At 45.2% G+C, this 20,599-nt stretch overlaps 1 protein-coding gene across 1 annotated transcript in view; it reads right to left on the reverse strand.

Moving 5' to 3' along the window:
• The window catches only part of LOC309558212 (tryptase gamma-like), a gene marked incomplete at its 3' end in the record, with an annotated part of 126,125 nt that overhangs the window by 12,074 nt on the left and 93,452 nt on the right, over positions 1-20,599 (reverse strand). The window contains 3 exon segments of the mRNA XM_082261234.1: positions 4,486-4,643; positions 5,108-5,379; positions 12,542-12,701. Of these exon segments, the coding sequence (XP_082117360.1) occupies positions 4,486-4,643; positions 5,108-5,379; positions 12,542-12,701 (590 nt within the window).

Raw genomic sequence — 20,599 nt, forward strand, 5'->3', positions numbered from 1 at the left:
GGAAGAGCATGTTGTACTTGATACCCCTGGTTCGGAGGGCCGCTTTAACAGCATCGAAGGAGCGATGCTGCTTCTGGGTTTCCACCGTGTAATCTGGAAAAATCATCAACCTGGCATTTTGATAGGAGAGGGAGCCCGCAGCCCTGGCTGCCCGCAGGGTCTCATCCCGGTCCCTGAAGTTGAGAAGACGAAGGATCATCGTGCGCGGTGGGGAGCCTTCAGGGCCTGGGCACGGGGGGACCCGATGAGCCCACTCCACGGTGTAGTGTGGGGGGTAGTGAGCTGCGGGCAGGAGGGATTTCAGCAGATCCTCCACAAACAGCATCGGGTCCCTGCCTGAAGGCCCACGATGCAAAGATTGTTGTGCCTGTTGCGGTTTTTGGTGTCCTCGGTGCGGTATTCTAAGGCCCAGACCCTGGAATGGAGGACCCGCAGAGAGGCAGATTGTTCCACGAGGGTGTCCTCCATGGGACCGACACATTGCTCCACCAAGGTGAGTCTTGAGCGGACCTTGTCGAAGTCCTGCCGCAACAGACCCACGTCCAACTGAACTGCCTCTATTTTAGAGGTAAGGGCCGACTGACAGGACACGATAGCCGCCATGACCTCCGGGATGCCAGGTGGGTGTGCAGCATCATCAGCTGTCGGTTCCGCCTACGAGGTCATGCCGGTAGTGTGTGGCTGCAGCTGCGGCCTAGCCTGAGTGGGAGCAGAGGCCTCAGGGGAACCAGTGTTTGGAGGAAAACTGGGCTTCTTCCCCCTCTGAGACCTCATACTGGTCACTGGAGGTTTAACATTGGACCTGATGGCAAAGAACTCTCTGCGGATCTGAAAAAAAAGAACTGTTGCTTTACATAAAGATGGCCTGAATTTCAGCTGCAGTATGGTGGCCAGGACCATACAGTGGTTTAACTGGACAGCTTCCACTCAGAACAGGCCTCGCCATGGTTGACCAAAGAAGTTGAATGCACGTGCTCAGCGTCATATCCAGAGGTTGTCTTTGGGAAATAAGACGTATGAGTGCTGCCAGCATTGCTGCAGAGGTTGAAGGGGCGGGGGATCAGCCTGTCAGTGCTCAGACCATCGCACACTGCATCAAATTGGTCTGCATGGCTGTCATCCCAGAAGGAAGCCTCTTCTAAAGATGATGCACAAGAAAGTCCACAAACAGTTTGCTGAAGACAAGCAGACTAAGGACATGGATTACTGGAACCATGTCCTGTGGTCTGATGAGACCAAGATAAACTTATTTGGTTCAGATGGTGTCGTGTGTGTGTTGCGGCAACCAGGTGAGGAGTACAAAGGCAAGTGTGTCTTGCCTACAGTCAAGCATGGTGGTGGGAGTGTTATGGTCTGGGGCTGCATGAATGCTGCCGGCACTGGGGAGCTACAGTTCAATGAGGGAACCATGAATGCCAATGTGTACTGTGACATACTGAAGCAGAGCATGATCCCCTCCCTTCAGAGACTGGGCCGCAGGGCAGTATTCCAACATGATAACGACCCTAAACACCTCCAAGATGACCACTGTCTTGCTAAAGAAGCTGACGGTAAAGGTGATGGATTGGCCAAGCATGTCTCCAGACCTAAACACTATTGAGCATCTGTGGCGCAACCTCAAATGGAAGGTGGAGGAACGCAAGGTCTCTAACATCCACCAGCTCCATAATGTTGTCATGGAGGAGTGGAAGAAGACTCCATTTGCAACCTGTGAAGCTCTGGTGAACTCCATGCCCAAGGGGGTTATGGCAGTGCTGGAAAATAATGGTGGCCACACAATATATTGACACTTTGGGCCCAATGTGGACATTTTTTACTAAGGAGTGTACTCACTTTTGTTGCCAGCGGTTTAGTTATTAATGGCTGTGTGTTGAGTTATTTTGAGGGGACAGCAAATTTACACTGTTATACAAGCTGTACACTCACTACTTTACATTGTAGCAAAGTGTCATTTCTTCAGTGTTGTCACATGAAAAGATATAATAAAATATTTACAAAAATGTGAGGGGTGTACTCACACTTGTGAAATACTGTAACATCATCTTTTATATTTTAGAGTAAAATTGGGTTATGTATTGCGTTTTCTTGCATTAAAATTAAAAAAAAGTGTATGTTTTAAAAAAAAATCTGCACAAATACAGTGTGACATAAAAAAAATTGCAAAACCCATCAATTTATTCTCTAGGAGTTCTGCTTTAAAAAAATATATATATAAGGTTTTGGGGTTCCAAGACATTTTCTGGGAACAAATAATAATAATTGTAACATAATGTATAACCAAAAAGTCCAAGAAATGGCTTGGTCTTCAAATGGTTAAAAAGAAATAAAAAAGGACATTAGCATCACTTTAACTCAGGGGTGGGGAACCTTTTTTCTACCAAGGGCCATTTGGATTTTTGTAACATCATTCGGGGGCCGTACAAAATGTATGCATAAATGTAATAGGCATTGCTTTGCGGCAAAAAACGCTGTAAAAAACTGCGTGACTTTGAGGTCACAAAAGTGTGAAAGGGGCCTTCAGTAATCAAGGATGCAGACTGACAACAGCAATGCCCCTTTCAATGCAGACTGACCACAGCATGCCCCCCTTTCAATGCAGAGTGACCACAGCGTGCCCCCTTTCAATGCAGACTGACCACAGCATGCCCCCTTTCAATGCAGACTGACCACAGCGTGCCCCCTTTCAATGCAGACTGACCACAGCATGTCCCCCTTTCAATGCAGAGTGACCACAGCGTGCCCCCTTTCAATGCAGACTGACCACAGCATGCCCCCCTTTCAATGCAGAATGACCACAGCGTGCCCCCTTTCAATGCAGAGTGCCCACAGCGTGCCCCCTTTCAATGCGGAGTGCCCACAGCATGCCCCTTTCATTGCGGAGTGCCCACAGCGTGCCCTCTTTCAATGCAGAGTGCCCACAGTGCGCCCCCTTTCAATGCGGAGTGCCCACAGCGTGCCCCCTTTCAGTGCGGAGTGCCCAGAGCCTGCCCCCTTTCAATGCGGAGTGCCCACAGCGTGCCCCCTTTCAATGCGGAGTGCCCACAGCGTGCCCCCTTTCAATGCAGAGTGCCCACAGCGTGCCCCCTTTCAGTGCGGAGTGCCCAGAGCCTGCCCCCTTTCAGTGCGGAGTGCCCACAGCGTGCCCCCTTTCAATGCGGAGTGCCCACAGCGTGCCCCCTTTCAGTGTGGAGTGCCCAGAGCGTGCCCCCTTTCAATGCGGAGTGCCCACAGCGTGCCCCCTTTCAGTGCAGAGTGCCCAGAGCGTGCCCCCTTTCAATGCGGAGTGCCCACAGCGTGCCCCCTTTCAGTGCGGAGTGCCCAGAGCGTGCCCCCTTTCAATGCGGAGTGCCCACAGCCTGCCCCCTTTCAATGTGGAGTGCCCACAGCGTGCCCCCTTTAAATGTGGAGTGCCCACAGCCTGCCCCCTTTCAATGTGGAGTGCCCACAGCGTGCCCCCTTTCAATGCGGAGTGCCCACAGCCTGCCCCCTTTCAATACGGAGTGCCCACAGCGTGCCCCCTTTCAATGTGGAGTGCCCACAGCGTGCCCCCTTTCAATGTGGAGTGCCCACAGCGTGCCCCCTTTCAATGCGGAGTGACCACAGCGTGCCCCCTTTCAGTGCGGAGTGCCCAGAGCGTGCCCCCTTTCAATGCGGAGTGCCCACAGCGTGCCCCCTTTTAGTGCGGAGTGCCCAGAGCGTGCCCCCTTTCAATGCGGAGTGCCCACAGCCTGCCCCCTTTCAATGTGGAGTGCCCACAGCCAGCGTGCCCCCTTTCAATGTGGAGTGCCCACAGCCTGCCCCCTTTCAATGTGGAGTGCCCACAGCGTGCCCCCTTTCAATGCGGAGTGCCCACAGCCTGCCCCCTTTCAATGTGGAGTGCCCACAGCGTGCCCCCTTTCAATGCGGAGTGCCCACAGCCTGCCCCCTTTCAATGCGGAGTGCCCACAGCATGCCCCCTTTCAATGCGGAGTGCCCACAGCGTGCCCCCTTTCAATGTGGAGTGCCCACAGCGTGCCCCCTTTCAATGTGGAGTGCCCACAGCCTGCCCCCTTTCAATGCGGAGTGCCCACAGCCTGAACAGCGTACCAAGCCCCAGTGCACTTCACTTACCTGTTTTAGCGGCGGCTTCCTCTTCAGTCCCCACGTCTCTTCGAGTCCTCCCGCGTCCCGCCTCCTCCTCGGCCAATGGCATTAGCCGAGGAGGAGGAGGATCTGTGAGACAGTAGCGAATTTTTCATTCGCTATTGTCACACAAATGGGCGGGCTCGAGGCGTACTGCTCTGTGCCTCGGGTCCACCCTTTTTGGAGATTCACAGTGTCAGAACGGAGCCATCGGCTCCTTCTGACACAGCGGCGCGGGGGGCCGGACAGAACGATCGTGCGAGGTTCCCCACCCCTGCTTTAACTGATGCCATACATTGCTTCCACTTCCTGTGAAGAGATTCTAAAGGTGAGCCATGCTGAAATGTTCTTGGTGTCACTCACCTGGCAGGAGTCCTTATACCCATCCTTGTAGCCGGCACAGATCTGATCATCCTGGACAGTGGAGGTACTTCCCCCACCATAAAAAATTTTCTGACATGTATTGCGGTCTATTAGAGGAACCATAACCTTCTGGAGGATTCCATTTGACACTAAACTCCCTGGTGATAAAACACAGACAAGTAGATGATTAAAGGTCATTCTTAGTAAGGCTATACATAGACTGATCACCTTTATGCTTATTTTACACATGCGCATTGTGGGATTTCACTCTAAAGTGTGCAGTTTCTCATAAAGCACAAAAACAGTGCATGTTTTTTTGTTTTTTGCAGAAGGCATGACCCCCCCCCCCCATGCTCTTTTTGACCATAGGTTGCCTCTTAGCCTTGAATAGGCCTAGAATTTAGTATTGTGATTTACTCTCCCCCCAAATACTTCAATAGGATTCAATGCTAAGTTCAGGTTTCATAGATTTCAAACTGAATCATTGAACCCCTTGTGAATCCTGTCCAGGTAGATTTACCCATCAATAATTATCATAAGGTGTTGGGTGTAAGTGAAAGGCCTGGCTAACTTGGATTGAAAATGAGTGAAATCACTTTTGTTTATCATTTCATGGACTCACCTCCAGAAGATCTTGTACCCCAGCCGGTCACCCAGCACTCCGTACCACAGGGGAAGGTGGTGTAGGAAGATGGCAGACAGATTGGCATGATGTACTGATTATAGGGGACAGGTGTGGCCAGCTGTATCAGGGCGATGTCCCCAGGGTCTCCAGTGTTTGTATATTGACTACTGACGTTGATAGTCCTTACATTGACAGCAACTGTATAAGAGCTGGTCATATCAAGCTGGTACATGCCCAAATATACTTTATAATTCGGTAGCTGGATAGGACTGCAGAAAATAAACAGAACATAACATGTATAAATGAGGACCCATCTGCTGCAGAAGGCAGCGCAATATCATTACTATCAATGACCTTCAGAATCTAATGAATGAAATACAACTTGGTCATAATGTGTTCTCTATAAATGGACTGTAGGTACACACACCCAATGGTATGAACTTAGGCATGATCATCAGATTTTACTGAGATGCTAAGTCTCAGCTAAGTCTCAGTAATCTTTACTGAGGGCTCACAAGTGGAATGCAATTTTATGTATACATGTGAGACCTAAAAGGTTAAAAAAAGTTCAAAATAAAAATAATAAAACAAGCCAGATATAAAAGATACAAATCAAAAGATACAAATCAATGCACCTTTGTATTAATTAATTCATCATTATATGCATGTTTTTTTTTTTTTTAATGCAAGTGGTGTAAGCACCTGAATTGGTATCAGTCTCTTACAGTTCCTCTACAGCAAAGCTTAGACTAGGGAAAGGATAAGCAGTACAAGGGGCCAACCAATCATGGAGCATGCTGATAGAGGGAGAGAGCAGAGTGGCAGGGTGATGGGCCTATCACTGTGCTGGCTTCTCCTTCACTGTCCAGTCACAGGCAGGAGGCGGGTTCATGACAGTATAGGCTCAGAGGAGTTGGGTTGATTGATGGTGGCCATCATTCATTCTAAAAAGCTGAGCACTTTTAGTGGAAAAAAAAGAAGTTCCTTTGGGAACAGCAATGGATTGAGGGTGAGTAATGCAGCAAAGAAAATTTTCTGTTATTGAACTTTGAAAAAAAAAAGTTTCCTTTCCCTTTGTAACGGCACCCCGGACACAAAAGGGTTAAAACCGTTTAGGAGATCTTCCCCTTCCAGAGCTACAGGCACGGCTACTTGCAGGACACCAAACTCCAGAACTGTAAACCAAGGAATGATGCAAACAGTGTAGCTGGAACCTTATGAATGCTGCATACAGCTGAATAGGAAAAACCATATGAAGGGTTTACACTCCTAGCAGTCAAACTGGAACAGCATACAATAAATCCCCCCAATAACGAGACAAAGCTCCGAGTTGAGGGTAAACAGGAACAACATTTATTGGAAGAACACAGCACACTTTTATACAGAATTTGGAACATCCTTCCCCCAACAACCGCTTTCCCATTGGTCAATTGCACAGTACCTGCAGTTCCCCATAAGGTCCTCTCCAGCCATGCAAATGAGGGTTTGAAAATGAGTCAGCAGTGATTGGTCAGATAGCTTGACCAGTAGGACTGCCATGTGCAAGGAGACAGAAGCCCCCAGGGGGTAATCAATGTACACAATAGCCAGACACAGAACAATGGTTCCCTAACGAGCCCTCAATACACAGTACTCTGAGTGTCAATACATCTCTTAGCAGACAGCAGGCAAGTTCATTAGCACACCCGACAATAGGTGAATGGAGAGCCACCTCAGACAGTCCATCTCCTCTGCCTAAAACTAGTTTTCACAGAGACCTCTATCCTGGAGACAATGGAAAATATAATTAGGTTTAGCTTCCAGGATAGAGGCAAGACTCCATTAGCCACAGGGTTAAAGAAACACAAAAAGGCACAAAAATGCATAACTCCCAGTCTACTGAACAGAACCCCCACATTCAACCCATCCCCAGATAGCCTGGATCTGAGCGCTCAACATATCCAAACAGCGCTCAGATGCCACAAACACAGTCAAATCGCCATGGTGTTTACGTTTAGCATGGGCTGATGAGAGGGTCCATAGTCACATTGCAGGAGGCGAGCAACCAGGCTTCTCCAATGCCCAGTGGCGAGATTGGTCTTGTCACATTTATCCCCTTTTCCAGACTAACAGGGTATCTGACCTTCTGCTGGTCAGTGCCCTTGTTAGTCCAGCAGCCCACCCACAAAACAGAAACATCAGTACAGCCCACCCAAAACAACTGGTTACTACACCTGGGTAGAAGAGAAATTTGTCCATGTCCAGGTGCCTCACCTTGGCTGTGTGGGGGACTGGTAGACTGCCTTGGTGGGTTGCTGAGTGGGCAGAGACCAGCGGTACTTTGCCCTGTTGCAAGCGCTACCACAGAAGTAGCCTGGTTGGAGCCTGGTTGTTGGAGGGGGAGACCGACTGTCTCCCCTTTAGATACACCACCATACTGCGGTAGGGAGAGACCGACTGTCTCCCCTTTAGATAACCCACCATGCTGCTGTGGGGGAAGACCGACTGTCTCCCCTTTGGCTAAACAGCCCCGTTGCTGTGGGATGGAGACTGGGCTCCCAATTCCCATTGAAATATTCTGCCGCTGTGGGATGGAGACTGGGCTCCCAATTCCCAATAAAATATTCTGACGCTGGAGAATGGAGACAGGACTCCCAATTCCCAATAAATCAGCCTGCCGCTGGGGAATGGAGACTGGGTTCTCCTCTTCCCTTAACTGTACCTGCCGCTGGAGTTCCTCCCAACGTGCTAGCTAGCCCTCTCTCTCTGCCCTGTCTAGCAGAGACATGAACACTAAGTTCCTCACGAACCGCTTGTATCTCTCCAGTGGATTGGGTCCGAAGAAGCTCAGCCGTAAACACACCATACGGTCATATTCTTTCAGTGAATATCTGTACTCCACTGCTGGTTCCATCCTGTTGCTTTAAGGGTTGCTGTACTGAGACATGCGTTGCCCCCAAATTGTAAATCCACGGAATGGTGTCTCCTGTAGCTGTCCTTCTGGCTGTGGGAACGATCCCGCCGCTTGCCACCAATTGTTATGGCACCCCGGACACAAAAGGGTTAAAACCGTTTAGGAGATCTTCCCCTTCCAGAGCTACAGGCACAGCTACTTGCAGGATACCAAACTCCCAAACTGGAAACCAAGGAATGATGCAAACAGTGTAGCTGGAACCTTATGAATGCTGCATACAGCTGAATAGGAAAAACCATATGAAGGGTTTACACTCCTAGCAGTCAAACTGGAACAGCATACAATAAATCCCCCCAATAACGAGACAAAGCTCCGAGTTGAGGGTAAAACAGGAACAACATTTATTGGAAGAACACAGCACACTTTTATACAGAATTTGGAACATCCTTCCCCCAACAACCGCTTTCCCATTGGTCAATTGCACAGTACCTGCAGTTCCCCATAAGGTCCTCTCCAGCCATGCAAATGAGGGTTTGAAAATGAGTCAGCAGTGATTGGTCAGATAGCTTGACCAGTAGGACTGCCATGTGCAAGGAGACAGAAGCCCCAAGGGGTAATCAATGTACACAATAGCTAGACACAGAACAATGGTTCCCTAACAAGCCCTCAATACACATTACTCTGAGTGTCACTACATCTCTTAGCAGACAGCAGGCAAGTTCATTAGCACACCCGACAATAGGTGAATGGAGAGCCACCTCAGACAGTCCGTCTCCTCTACCTAAAACTAGTTTTCACAGAGACCTCTATCCTGGAGACAATGGAAAATATAATTAGGTTTAGCTTCCAGGATAGAGGCAAGACTCCATTAGCCACATGGTTAAAGAAACACAAAAAGACACAAAAATGCATAACTCCCAGTCTACTGAACAGAACCCCCACATTCAACCCATCCCCAGATAGCCTGGATCTGAGCGCTCAACATATCCAAACAGCGCTCAGATGCCACAAACACAGTCAAATCACCATGGGGTTTATGTTTAGCATGGGCTGATGAGAGGGTCCATAGTCAGATTGCAGGAGGCGAGCAACCAGGCTTCTCCAATGCCCAGTGGCGAGATTGGTCTCGTCACACCCTTCATTTATTATATTTTTGTATATTTTAGACCCATATGATGATTAATACAATATTTTTGGGGTATTATTATGTTAATTATTTTTTTGCATACCAGCTATGATCATAATCGCGTATGAGGTGTTAAGATGTACTTTGTTGCTATCTGAGGTAACCAGAAGTGAGCCAGGATTAGCAACAAGAGCAACAAAAAGAAAGTTTTGGTGAAGATATCAACATACAATGGCTTTTTCTGCAACTGGATTACCAGCAAGTAGGTGGCAGTACAGGAGCAACAGGAAGATCCATAACTGGAGGTCATGGTCACAACGAAACAGAGAGACAAGCAAAAGCAGAAGGACCTGATCCATGAACTGGTAATCAGGTTACGGGTACACAGGGCAGACACACAAAAACAGTAAAGGCTGCCAAACCTCTGTATGCAGAATGAAGCTTATGAGTGTTGCATCCTCATGTGATGAGGGGCAGGTGTAGGAATAGTTAAAGCGGAACTTCACTTTCTCAACATCAAATATGTTGAATCCTTATGCTGCTGCTATTAGTAAATAAATAGGTTTTTCTTGCCTAGGCGAATGATGTCATACATCTCAAGAATCTTTGGGAGGGGGGGTTCTCAGCTTAGCACACCCTCCTGCTGGCATACCCGTGCTAAGGGCAGATGGATTCCGGGAAGTAAATGCTACGTGAATCATTTGCCCTTACTCAAGATGGCCACGGGTAGAAATGCTAGGGGGTGCTTTTAAAAGTGATTTCTTAGCAAAATAAAGCATGGAAACGTGGGTGGATGGGGGAGTTTGCTTTGAATATTAAAAATGAATTAATTCAATGTTCAGCCTCGCAATTTTGTTGCCGCAATTTTGACTGGACTTGAAGCAATGCCTATGTCTTTGGACCTCAAAATGCATTAAAATCGGCCAAAAGTAGTGCAGGGACTACTTTGAAGTCATTGCGACTTGAAGTCGCACAGATATGAATGGTACTCATTGGAAATCATGGAGAAAGACTTGTCATGCAACTTCGCAGTTCCAAATCGCAGGACAAGTCGCACAAGTGTGAAAGGCGCCTAAAGCTTTCAGAACTGTAATGAGATGAATGATCCCAAGGTTTAGGCTGAAGGTTCAGCACCCTGGAGACCTCAAATCACGTCAGTGTTTTAATTATACAGCTGCAAGGACCCCCTCCTGCTGTGCTGTATTCCTGGACCCTGCTTCGTTCTAGGCAGAGAGAAGTTCAAAGCACCCTTCATGATACCCCAAGTGTACTCCTAAAATCCAGGTGGTAAGCTATGGAGTTGATTTACCTAAACTGCAAGTGCAAAATCTGATACAGTGCCTTGCGAAAGTATTCGGCCCCCTTGAACTTTGCGACCTTTTACCACATTTCAGGCTTCAAACATAAAGATATAAAACTGTAATTTTTTTTGAAGAATCAACAACAAGTGGGACACAATCATGAAGTGGAACGAAATTTATTGGATATTTCAAACTTTTTTAACAAATAAAAAACTGAAAAATTGGGCGTGCAAAATGATTCAGCCCCCTTAAGTTAATACTTTGTAGCGCCACCTTTTGCTGCGATTACAGCTGTAAGTCGCTTGGGGTATGTCTCTATCAGTTTTGCACATCGAGAGACTGAAATTTTTGCCCATTCCTCTTTGCAAAACAGCTCGAGCTCAGTGAGGTTGGATGGAGAGCGTTTGTGAACAGCAGTTTTCAGTTCTTTTCACAGATTCTCGATTGGATTCAGGTCTGAAATTTGACTTGGCCATTCTAACACCTGGATATGTTTATTTGTGAACCATTCCATTGTAGATTTTGCTTTATGTTTTGGATCATTGTCTTGTTGGAAGACAAATCTCCGTCCCAGTCTCAGGTCTTTTGCAGACTCTATCAGGTTTTCTTCCAGAATGGTCCTGTATTTGGCTCCATCCATCTTCCCATCAATTTTACCCATCTTCCCTGTCCCTGCTGAAGAAAAGCAGGCCCAAACCATGATGCTGCCACCACCATGTTTGACAGTGGGGATGGTGTGTTCAGGGTGATGAGCTGTGTTGCTTTTACGCTAAACATAACGTTTTGCATTGTTCCCAAAAAGTTCGATTTTGGTTTCATCAGACCAGAGCACCTTCTTCCACATGTTTGGTGTGTCTCCCAGGTGGCTTGTGGCAAACTTTAAATTACACTTTTTATGGATATCTTTAAGAAATGGCTTTCTTCTTGCCACTCTTCCATAAAGGCCAGATTTGTGCAGTATATGACTGATTGTTGTCCTATGGACAGAGTCTCCCACCTCAGCTGTAGATCTCTGCAGTTCATCCAGAGTGATCATGGGCCTCTTGGCTGCATCTCTGATCAGTCTTCTCCTTGTATGAGCTGAAAGTTTAGAGGGACGGCCAGGTCTTCGTAGATTTGCAGTGGTCTGATACTCCTTCCATTTCAATATTATCACTTGCACAGTGCTCCTTCAATGTTTAAAGCTTGGGAAATCTTTTTGTATCCAAATCCGGCTTTAAGCTTCTCCACAACAGTATCTCGGACCTGCCTGGTGTGTTCCTTGTTCTTCTTGATGCTCTCTACACTTTAAACGGACCTCTGAGACTATCACAGTGCATGTGCATTTATACGGAGACTTGATTACACACAGGTGGATTCTATTTATCATCATTAGTCATTTAGGTCAACATTGGATCATTCAGAGATCCTCACTGAACTTCTGGAGAGAGTTTGCTGCACTGAAAGTAAAGGGGCTGAATAATTTTGCACGCCCAATTTTTCAGTTTTTTATTTGTTAACAAAGTTTGAAATATCCAATAAATTTCATTCCACTTCATGATTGTGTACCACTTGTTGTTGATTCTTCACAAAAAAATACAGTTTTATATCTTTATGTTTGAAGCCTGAAATGTGGCAAAAGGTCGAAAAGTTCAAGGGGCTGAATACTTTCGCAAGGCAATGTACAACTCTGGATAAAAACCAATCAGCTCCCAGTTTTTTTTTTTTTTTCCATTTTGTTTTGCTTAATAGAAGAGGCTGATTGGCTACCATGCACATTTGTACCTGGTTTTGCAATCTACAGTTTTAGTAAATCAAACTCTTTGAGTTTAGGGTATTATATGGATCACTCTTCACCTGCGCCTATCTACCCCCAGTGAATAAGCCTATGAACTCAATAGCTGAATGAGGGGCCCAATATTAGCATCCATACAGGTCCTCTTTGGTGATGTAAACCAATCAATGATGATCAATGATGCACACTTGATAGTTTTAAAGTGGACACATTATAAAAGATGAACACTAGATCAATAAAGATGTCCATGGCTAGTTTATAGAAATATTTTTCCAAAAGCAGAATGATTGGTGCCTGTTTGAAGAATTGGTATATAAAGGTAACATGTTATACTCACTAGTCGATGCAATGCGCTGCCGTCATAACCCACTCCTGTGAGATCAGGGAGCCTCCACATATATTTGTTCCATCTGTAACATAAACCTGCCAGGGCCACTCCCCTTCCAATGAATTTGTACCACCAACTATTCGACTGGACACCAAGGGGGAACCGCACACTGAATTATCTGGAGCAGCAGTTGTAGCAGTTGTAGCTGACACAAGCAAAAAAAAAAATGAATCTGTTTAGCTTTCACAGTAAAATAAATACCTAAATAATGCACATGAAAATGAAACTATATTTACCGATATGCAGATAAAAATCTTCAGGTTTAATTCTATTTTAGAGATTTTGAAGATGCACATTTCAGCCACATACAGTATATTCAACATCAAAACCCAACCAACTTCTATTTTATTTTTGATTATTTACGTGTCCCACAGGCAGTGTTTAAAATAGGGCTTGCTAGCATGCTGACATAAAGATGGGTGGTAACGTGTTTCGAAGCTTCTGCTTCTTCTTCTGACCTGATTGGACTTTTCTTCACCCCACTTTCCTTCATACCACTTCTCTTTGTTTTTGGATAGAATGCATTAAGATAAAAAAAAAAAAAAGCTTCTGCCTTTACAACTCCTTTAAGGTGTAAAGGAGCCCTCTTAAAAGTAAGTAAAGAATTAAGTAAGTAATTAAGTATCTGAGTACAGGGTACACAATACTGAGAAATGATAGAGACAAATGAATATATATTCATTGTACATACTGTACATTCATTGTACACTGCTCTCCCGTGACTGGAAAGGAGAGGTGGGTACAATGGATGATAAAAGAAAGCATAAAAGAGTAAATCAAACAGAGTAAACCATGAACATTATAGAACTGGATGGGTCTTATATGTAAGATTACTAGACTATGAGGAGGTGGAGCGTGCAACTGCCTCCTTTAGATACGGCAACAGAACCTGTGGTCCTATAAAAGATGATAGGTTATCCATCGTTTGCTGCTTCATTGAGCTAGAGAGAAATTTTCATGTTTTTAGATCCCTGGAGGTTTAAATAAAAGAGAGGGGAGATCTCAAGAGGTATCATCTTTGTCATAACGCATTTGTATATCCTTGTGGTAAACTAAAGATTTGTGGAAGGTCTTAAATGCATCTGGGAGTATTGTCAAGTCCATAAAGACCTGCCAACTTGTTTAACCTGTTACATTTTTGGGCAGGAGGAGGAAGTCTAATTTTTTTTAAGTTGCTCTCCGGCCAATACAGCGGCATATTAGCATCCAAGTGTTGAGGTTCAGCATAGGAAGACCATGTCTGGAGTTGCTTGTCCCAATATCCAAAGATTAGAAGGAGAAGGTCCTTTGGTAAATGGAGTAGAGTAATTCCTTGAATGAAGGATATGGTTTGTTCCCAGAAAGTGGAGATATGTTTGCAAGGGCCAAAAGCGGTTGGTTAAGGAAAGTCTCGGCTGGTTGGAAAAAGGGCAAGAGTCAGATTGAGGGTTGTTTTTATCCAAAAGAAAGGGTATGTGAGCATGATGGAGAATTTTAATTTGTGTTTCTCTCCACTGTTCGGAGCTGGAGGACTTTGTTGCAACCCTGTAATATGTTGTCTGCTAACTCTAGATCCAGAAAGTCCTTGCCCCAATTTGTCACAGAAGAGGACAAGAGAAAGGGGAAGTGATCTTACTGATTAGAGGTTTGAAGATGTCCAAAATAGAATACAATCTTTCTTGGAGTAGAAGGTCCGTTATGGATATCCTAAATCGCTTGCCTCCTTCCTTGCAAGAGGTGCGGATGAAGTTGACGCATTGCCAGAAGTAGAAGACGTAATTTTGATAAAATTTAGAAATTTAGAAATTTGAGATAATTTCTGTGCTATGACTGGAAAGGCATATGGTGAGCTTGATTCCATGTTCCATAGAGAGGAGAAATTAGTAAGACCGTAACGTTGCCATAAGGAGTAAATTTGATGATCCATGACTGGATGAAAGCTAGGGTTTCCATGAATTGGAAGGTGCCTAGAGATGAATGGGGAGAGGTTTAGGTTTGTATGTACTTCTCTCCACGCTATGGCTGTATCTTGTAGAAGAAGATTATACTGTAAGTCTGAGCAAATTGATTTCCATCTGCAATGGAGTAGGGCCACCAAAGAGTAGGGGTGAGTCATTGCTGATTCGAAAGAATAGTTTGAGCAGGGATGGCCTTGCGGTTCACCCGGTGGTCGGTTCGCGGCGAACTTTGCGTGTTCGCAAATTCGCGAAAACGCAGACTTTTGCCACTGTTCACGCTAATGTTCGCGCCACCATTTTCTTTTACATTCTTAAGAACTTTGACCCATGACACATCCCTCAGGTTTTACAGGACAGCCAATTGAGACATTTCAGCACATGGACATACCCCCTACTTTATAAATAGACCTGAGCTGGCTGCCATTTTACACTCTGAATTTTGTCAGTGTAGGGAGAGGTTGCTGAGGAGCAGGGACAGACTTTTAGTGACACAAATTGCAAGGTAATAGGTCCACAAAAGTCCTTTTATGTTAAGGACTGGTATAGGTGTACTAGTCCACAAAAGTCCTTTTAAGGACTGATATAGGTGTACTATTCTTTGGTGTGCAGTATTAGGGGTGTAATAGAATATAGAAAGCATATTATAGTGGATTTGCATTGTGCAGCATTGTGACTGGTGTGGTTCTGCAGCAATACTACAACTACAAAGAGTGACATACATAGATGTGAACCAGGGCTTAGAGAACCAGGGTTTGGAGAACCAGGGCTTAGAGAACCAGGGCTTAGAGAACCAGAGTTTGGAGAACCAGGGCTTAGAGAACCAGGGCTTAGAGAACCAGAGTTTGGAGAACCAGGGTTTAGGGAACCAGCAGGGTGATTATATATATATATATATATATATATATATATATATATATATACTTTCTGGAGAAGATACATGTGGGGAGGAATAGGAGGAGTAGGTAAACACTGCAGGAGAAGACATATAGGGAAAAAAACAAAAATAATCCATACAGCAAAACAAACAAAGGACTTTTTGCAGAGGATGGAATACGCCTGCCCTATTGGTCAAGAAAAAAGAGCAATTTTACAAACTTGGGTCATTGGGGAGAGGAGCACATCAGCTGCATCTAGTGATGCTCTAGAGGAAAGAACAGAAAGTGAAGACTAGTAGGGTGAGTATAGATGGGTGGCAAAGGAGCGTAAAGAAATATGAGGTAAAGCAAGAGTCAGCAAGGCTTAGAGTGAGAGTCAGTGGGGCTTAGACCTGTTGTTTGAGCCAGAGATTTTTAGGCGTTTTCGGGAGTCCTTTCATGGACTGCATGGATCCATAGGTCGAGGGATCAGGGATGCCCTGGCTGGAAGGTTTGGTTGTGGTTCTGGGTTGAGTGAGCACAGAAAGCTTCGCTTCCATCGGGTTGTGGAATGTGAGCAGGTCTCCTTTAGGTTCTTTAAGGCAGAGAATTGCAGGGAAAGCCAGGGTGAATTTTATTTGTTGCTGGTGGAGACCCGTGCAGATGTGTTGGAAAGCTTTTCTCTTCTTTGAGACTTCTATAGAATAGTCAGCGAATATCAGGATTTTGATTATGTCAATATGAAGAGATCTGGACTGCCTGTATTTTTGCAAGATGGCAGGCTTTCTCTGCATAGTTCAGATACTTGATGATTATTGGACTGGGGGTTGTGCGTTCAGTGGAGAAAGTCCCCATGCAACGTGCGCATTCGACTGTAAAAGGGCCAGGTAGGCCCAGTGCTTCTGGTATCCGCCGGGCACAGAAATATGCAACAGCAGATATTTTCAATAATTCTGGGACTCCTATAAATCGCAGGTTACTGCGTCTCGAACTGTTTTCCAGGTCCTCTACTTTCTGGTTTATAAACTGCTTGGTTTTTTCTTGTGTCTGCTCCGTAGCCTATGCCTGGTACAGTTCTTCCTCTATATTGGAAATTCTGTTCTCATCCTCTTTGAGGCGGGAGGCATGTTCCCTCAGCTCTTTTTTGAAGAGCAGTATGCCTGCCTTGACAGCTTTTTCTACTGAGAGCGTAATGATGAGGATAAGAATCACAGCCACAGCTTGGGTGATCCATTGTGTGCTAATATCCTCCTGCTGTTGTGAGTGAGGGATGGGGCTGCCATTCATCTTCATGGCAGGCACATCTGCCATACTGGATGACAAGGCTGCAGCTCCGGTCTCTAGTTGAAGGTGGGCCAGATGCGATCGCATTCCGCCTTTCTCCAGGAATCAGTCCATTGTTGCGGGGGGGGGGGCTTCCTGAAGGGTCTGCGAGAAGCAGCGAGGGTCTGGGCAGCCTTTATATGCCATTTTCGGGCCGTTCTGCTGGAGCAGAGATGGAGTACAGCTACTCCATGCGGCACTGGAATCAGAAGTATTATTTTGTTTTAAATATTGCATCAACCCTGAGCATTTTCTATTAATCTGTAGTAAGAATGAGCTTCGAGTTTGAGTCAAGGCTTAGCTTGACTCAAACATTGCCAATTCGATTGTTCGTCAAATGACGAACAAATGTGCTTCTTTGCGGGTAATTTGAGTTTCCCATAATGCACTGCACGCACGCCGCGCGTGAAGCGCATTTTATGATCGGCCAAAGCATGCACCCTGACCTCATGCTTTGGCCAATCAAATGATCTATGCCATGATTGGACTAAAGGCAGGCTTTCTTTAACCAATCATGGCTCAAGGGCCAAGTACACGCCCCACACTACATAAAGGGCTGCTAGCGCAGCCGCAGCGTGTAGTGTCATTGTGCGGCGATCAGACAGGTACAGGCACGCGATTCAGGCAGGGAGAGAGTAGTTGTTTTTTGGAGTCAGACGGTGCAGAGAGACATTTCTAGCAGTGTAGGGAGGGCGAGGTTCCTGTGTTAGGTAGGGATAGATTGATATCTTTACATCATATCAGGCAGTGTAGGGAGGGCCAAGTTTCCTGTGTGAGGTAGGGAATCGGGATAGACTGATTTCTTTACATCATATCAGACAGTGTAGGGAGGGCCAAGGTTCCTGTGTGAGGTAGGGATAGACTAATTCTTTACATCATATCAGACAGTATAGGGAGGGCTAAGGTTCCTGGGTGAGGGATAGATTAATATCTTTACATCAGATACCAATACCAGTATTGTTCATCGGTCAGTTTCTGCAACATTCTAAAATCTTTATAGACATCACTGCAGATATCACCCACAGTAACCTTTGTGCTCAGTTGTGGATTTATCTATAGGGGTCACATACCTGTGTAAATAGAGATCACTACAGAAATCAGCCACAGTAACCTTTGTGCTCAGTTGTGGATATATCTATAGGGGTCACATACCTGTGTGAATAGAGATCACTACAGATATCAGCCACAGTAATCTTTGCGCTCAGTTGTGCATTTATCTATAGGGAAAACATACCTGTGTGAATAGAGATCACCACAGATATCAGCCACAGTAACCTTTGTGCTCAGTTGTGGATTTATCTATAGGGGGCACATACCTGTGGGAATAGAGATCACTACAGATATCAGCCACAGTAACCTTTGTGCTCAGTTGTGGATTTATCTATAGGGGGCACATATATAGGAACATTAAAGTGCAGCACAAGATAAAGGATAGTCCATATACAGCAAAGAAATCCCAATCCAGTTCAAATGGTGCAGGAAATGTGGAAACAGATCAGTCCCCTCCACCAGTGAATACACCACGTTCACATGAAGGTAAATTAAATAGCGCTTTCCCCAAAGGGTTAATCACCAGGAAGGATCCTTGATAACCACGGCTCAAACAAGGGACTCTATCAGCTGCTCAGATCCGGTCTCATCAATGTGTATACCATGTAATTAAGAAATACTCTAAGTGCTCTCTGTTACAAACTTTATTCCAAACATACAAAAGGAAGGTATTGCACTTACATAAAACCTAGAAGTAAAAGCATAGTACAACATGGCACTCTCTCCATGAACCAGTGCATATAGACCAGAGAGACATGGTGCCACTGCATGAAGCATGGCTCCTGAGTACAGCTGATCGGAAGGATGGCAGCGGGTGACAAGCAGCTCCACCTCCCGTACGCGTATCGTCCAACAGGGGACTTCGTCAACGGGGGTGGAGTTTAGCTGTCATCCACTTACCTAAACAGCACCAAGCGATCATTACTGCGAGTATGGCTGGGACTGCAATGTCTCATATCGCCATCTACTGGCTGATATAAAAATTACATTTAAAAAAAACAATCTGCTCTATTCCCATAAGCCAAGACTTTACTGGACTTATATAGGCATAATATCCATAATCACCCGCCGTCATCCCCATAGATCCTGTACCCACAAGATAAACCATAATATACATAATATAGCAAAATATATATCAAATAAAAAAGTATATAAATAAAATATCTAAAACAAATACGATGATTTTACCTATCAGAAATGAAACAATTGAGGTTGAATTCTACATTTAACCCCAATAGAGATAACACACCAGTTTCAAAGATCCAAAAGGATTCTCGCTGGCTAAGCCTCCTGATAAAATGGCCCCCTCTCCAATGTTTTTTAACACATTCTATGCCCCAGAATTTCAATCCTCTGGGATCCCTGTTATGAATAATGCGGAAGTGCTTTGATACACTGTGTGTTACTTTTCCTTTTTTAATTGTACCAATATGTTCGTCAATTCTCACATGCAGGGCCCTTGACCTCCTACCCACATACTAGAAGCCACAATTGCATTCCAGCATGTATACAACCTCTTCCGTATTGCATGTGATAAGGTCTCTGATGTTATATTGTTTGCATGTACTATGAGCAGTAAATTCCTTCCGTTTTTTTATTATTATGCTTAACCTGTTTGCATGCGGAACATCTTCCGCACGCAAAATAAAACCAGGGAGGAAAGAAAAAAGTTTATTCTCCTTCTGGACAGGGAGTCAACCACCCCTGGTGCGATAATGTCCATCAGGGTTGGAGCCCACCGATAGATAAACTGTGGGCGTGGAGGTAAAACAGGTCCCAGTGTACAATCCCTAAGAAGAATTCCCCAATGTTTAGAGATGATCTTCTCAACTTTTTTGTGTTGAATATTGTAGTCAAGGATGATTTTAAATTCCTGTTTACCTGACCCTTTTTCCTTTTTGGAATCCCTAATCAGAACATTCCTATCCATATCCCTCACTTTCTCCATTTCAGCCTCCAAATTACTCTGTCTGTAACCTTTCCCTACGAACCTCTCAGTAAGAATCTGGGATTGAGAGATGAAATCAGCCTCCGTGGAGCAATTCCTCCTAAGACAGATGTACTGGCCCTTGGGGATATTGCCCAACCACGAGGCATGACGACAACTCTCTAACAGAATGTACCCATTCCTATCGGTAGGTTTGAAATAATTACGTGTATTGAAGGTCCCCCTTTCCTTGAAAATTTCCAGGTCCAGAAATACCATCCTGTCCTTGTCAATGTTCCATGACAGGGAAATGTTCCTCTAGTTACTATTAAGTTTGTCCATGAAACTTTGTAAGCTGGCATAATCCCCTTCCCGGACCATGAACAGGTCATCTATGTACCTGCGGTAACATGTGAGCTGTTTGGGGCGCTGTTGAAAAACTGCCTCCTCCTCTCAGTGTGCCATAAAGAGATTGGCAACACTGGGAGCGAAGCGTGCGCCCATTGCCACTCCCATGGTTTGCAAAAAGAACTGATGGTTATACCAGAAATAATTCCGATTCAGGCAGAATTTCAAACATCTCACCAAATATCTCTTATGAGTATGGGACAATTGAGATCCCATCTTACAGACGATACGGCATTCTGATGACCTATTATCGTATAGAGAGAGCTAACGTCTGCGGTTATCAAAATACTATCTGGTGAGCACTCAAGTTCACCAATGACTTGGATGATGTGCTTAGTGTCTCTGAGATAAGCCTGAGTCTCAGAAACCAGGGGTTTAAGGAAATGGTCTATGTATTGGCCCACCCATGCTGTGATGGACCCAATCCCATTGACAATGGGCCTCCCTGGTGGTCTTGTGGCATCTTTATGAATTTTAGGAAGGAAGTATATAATGGGGGTCTGACAAG

Source organism: Pelophylax lessonae (genome assembly GCF_965119305.1).
Source record: "Pelophylax lessonae genome assembly, chromosome: 6".
NCBI classification, from domain to species: domain Eukaryota; kingdom Metazoa; phylum Chordata; class Amphibia; order Anura; family Ranidae; genus Pelophylax; species Pelophylax lessonae.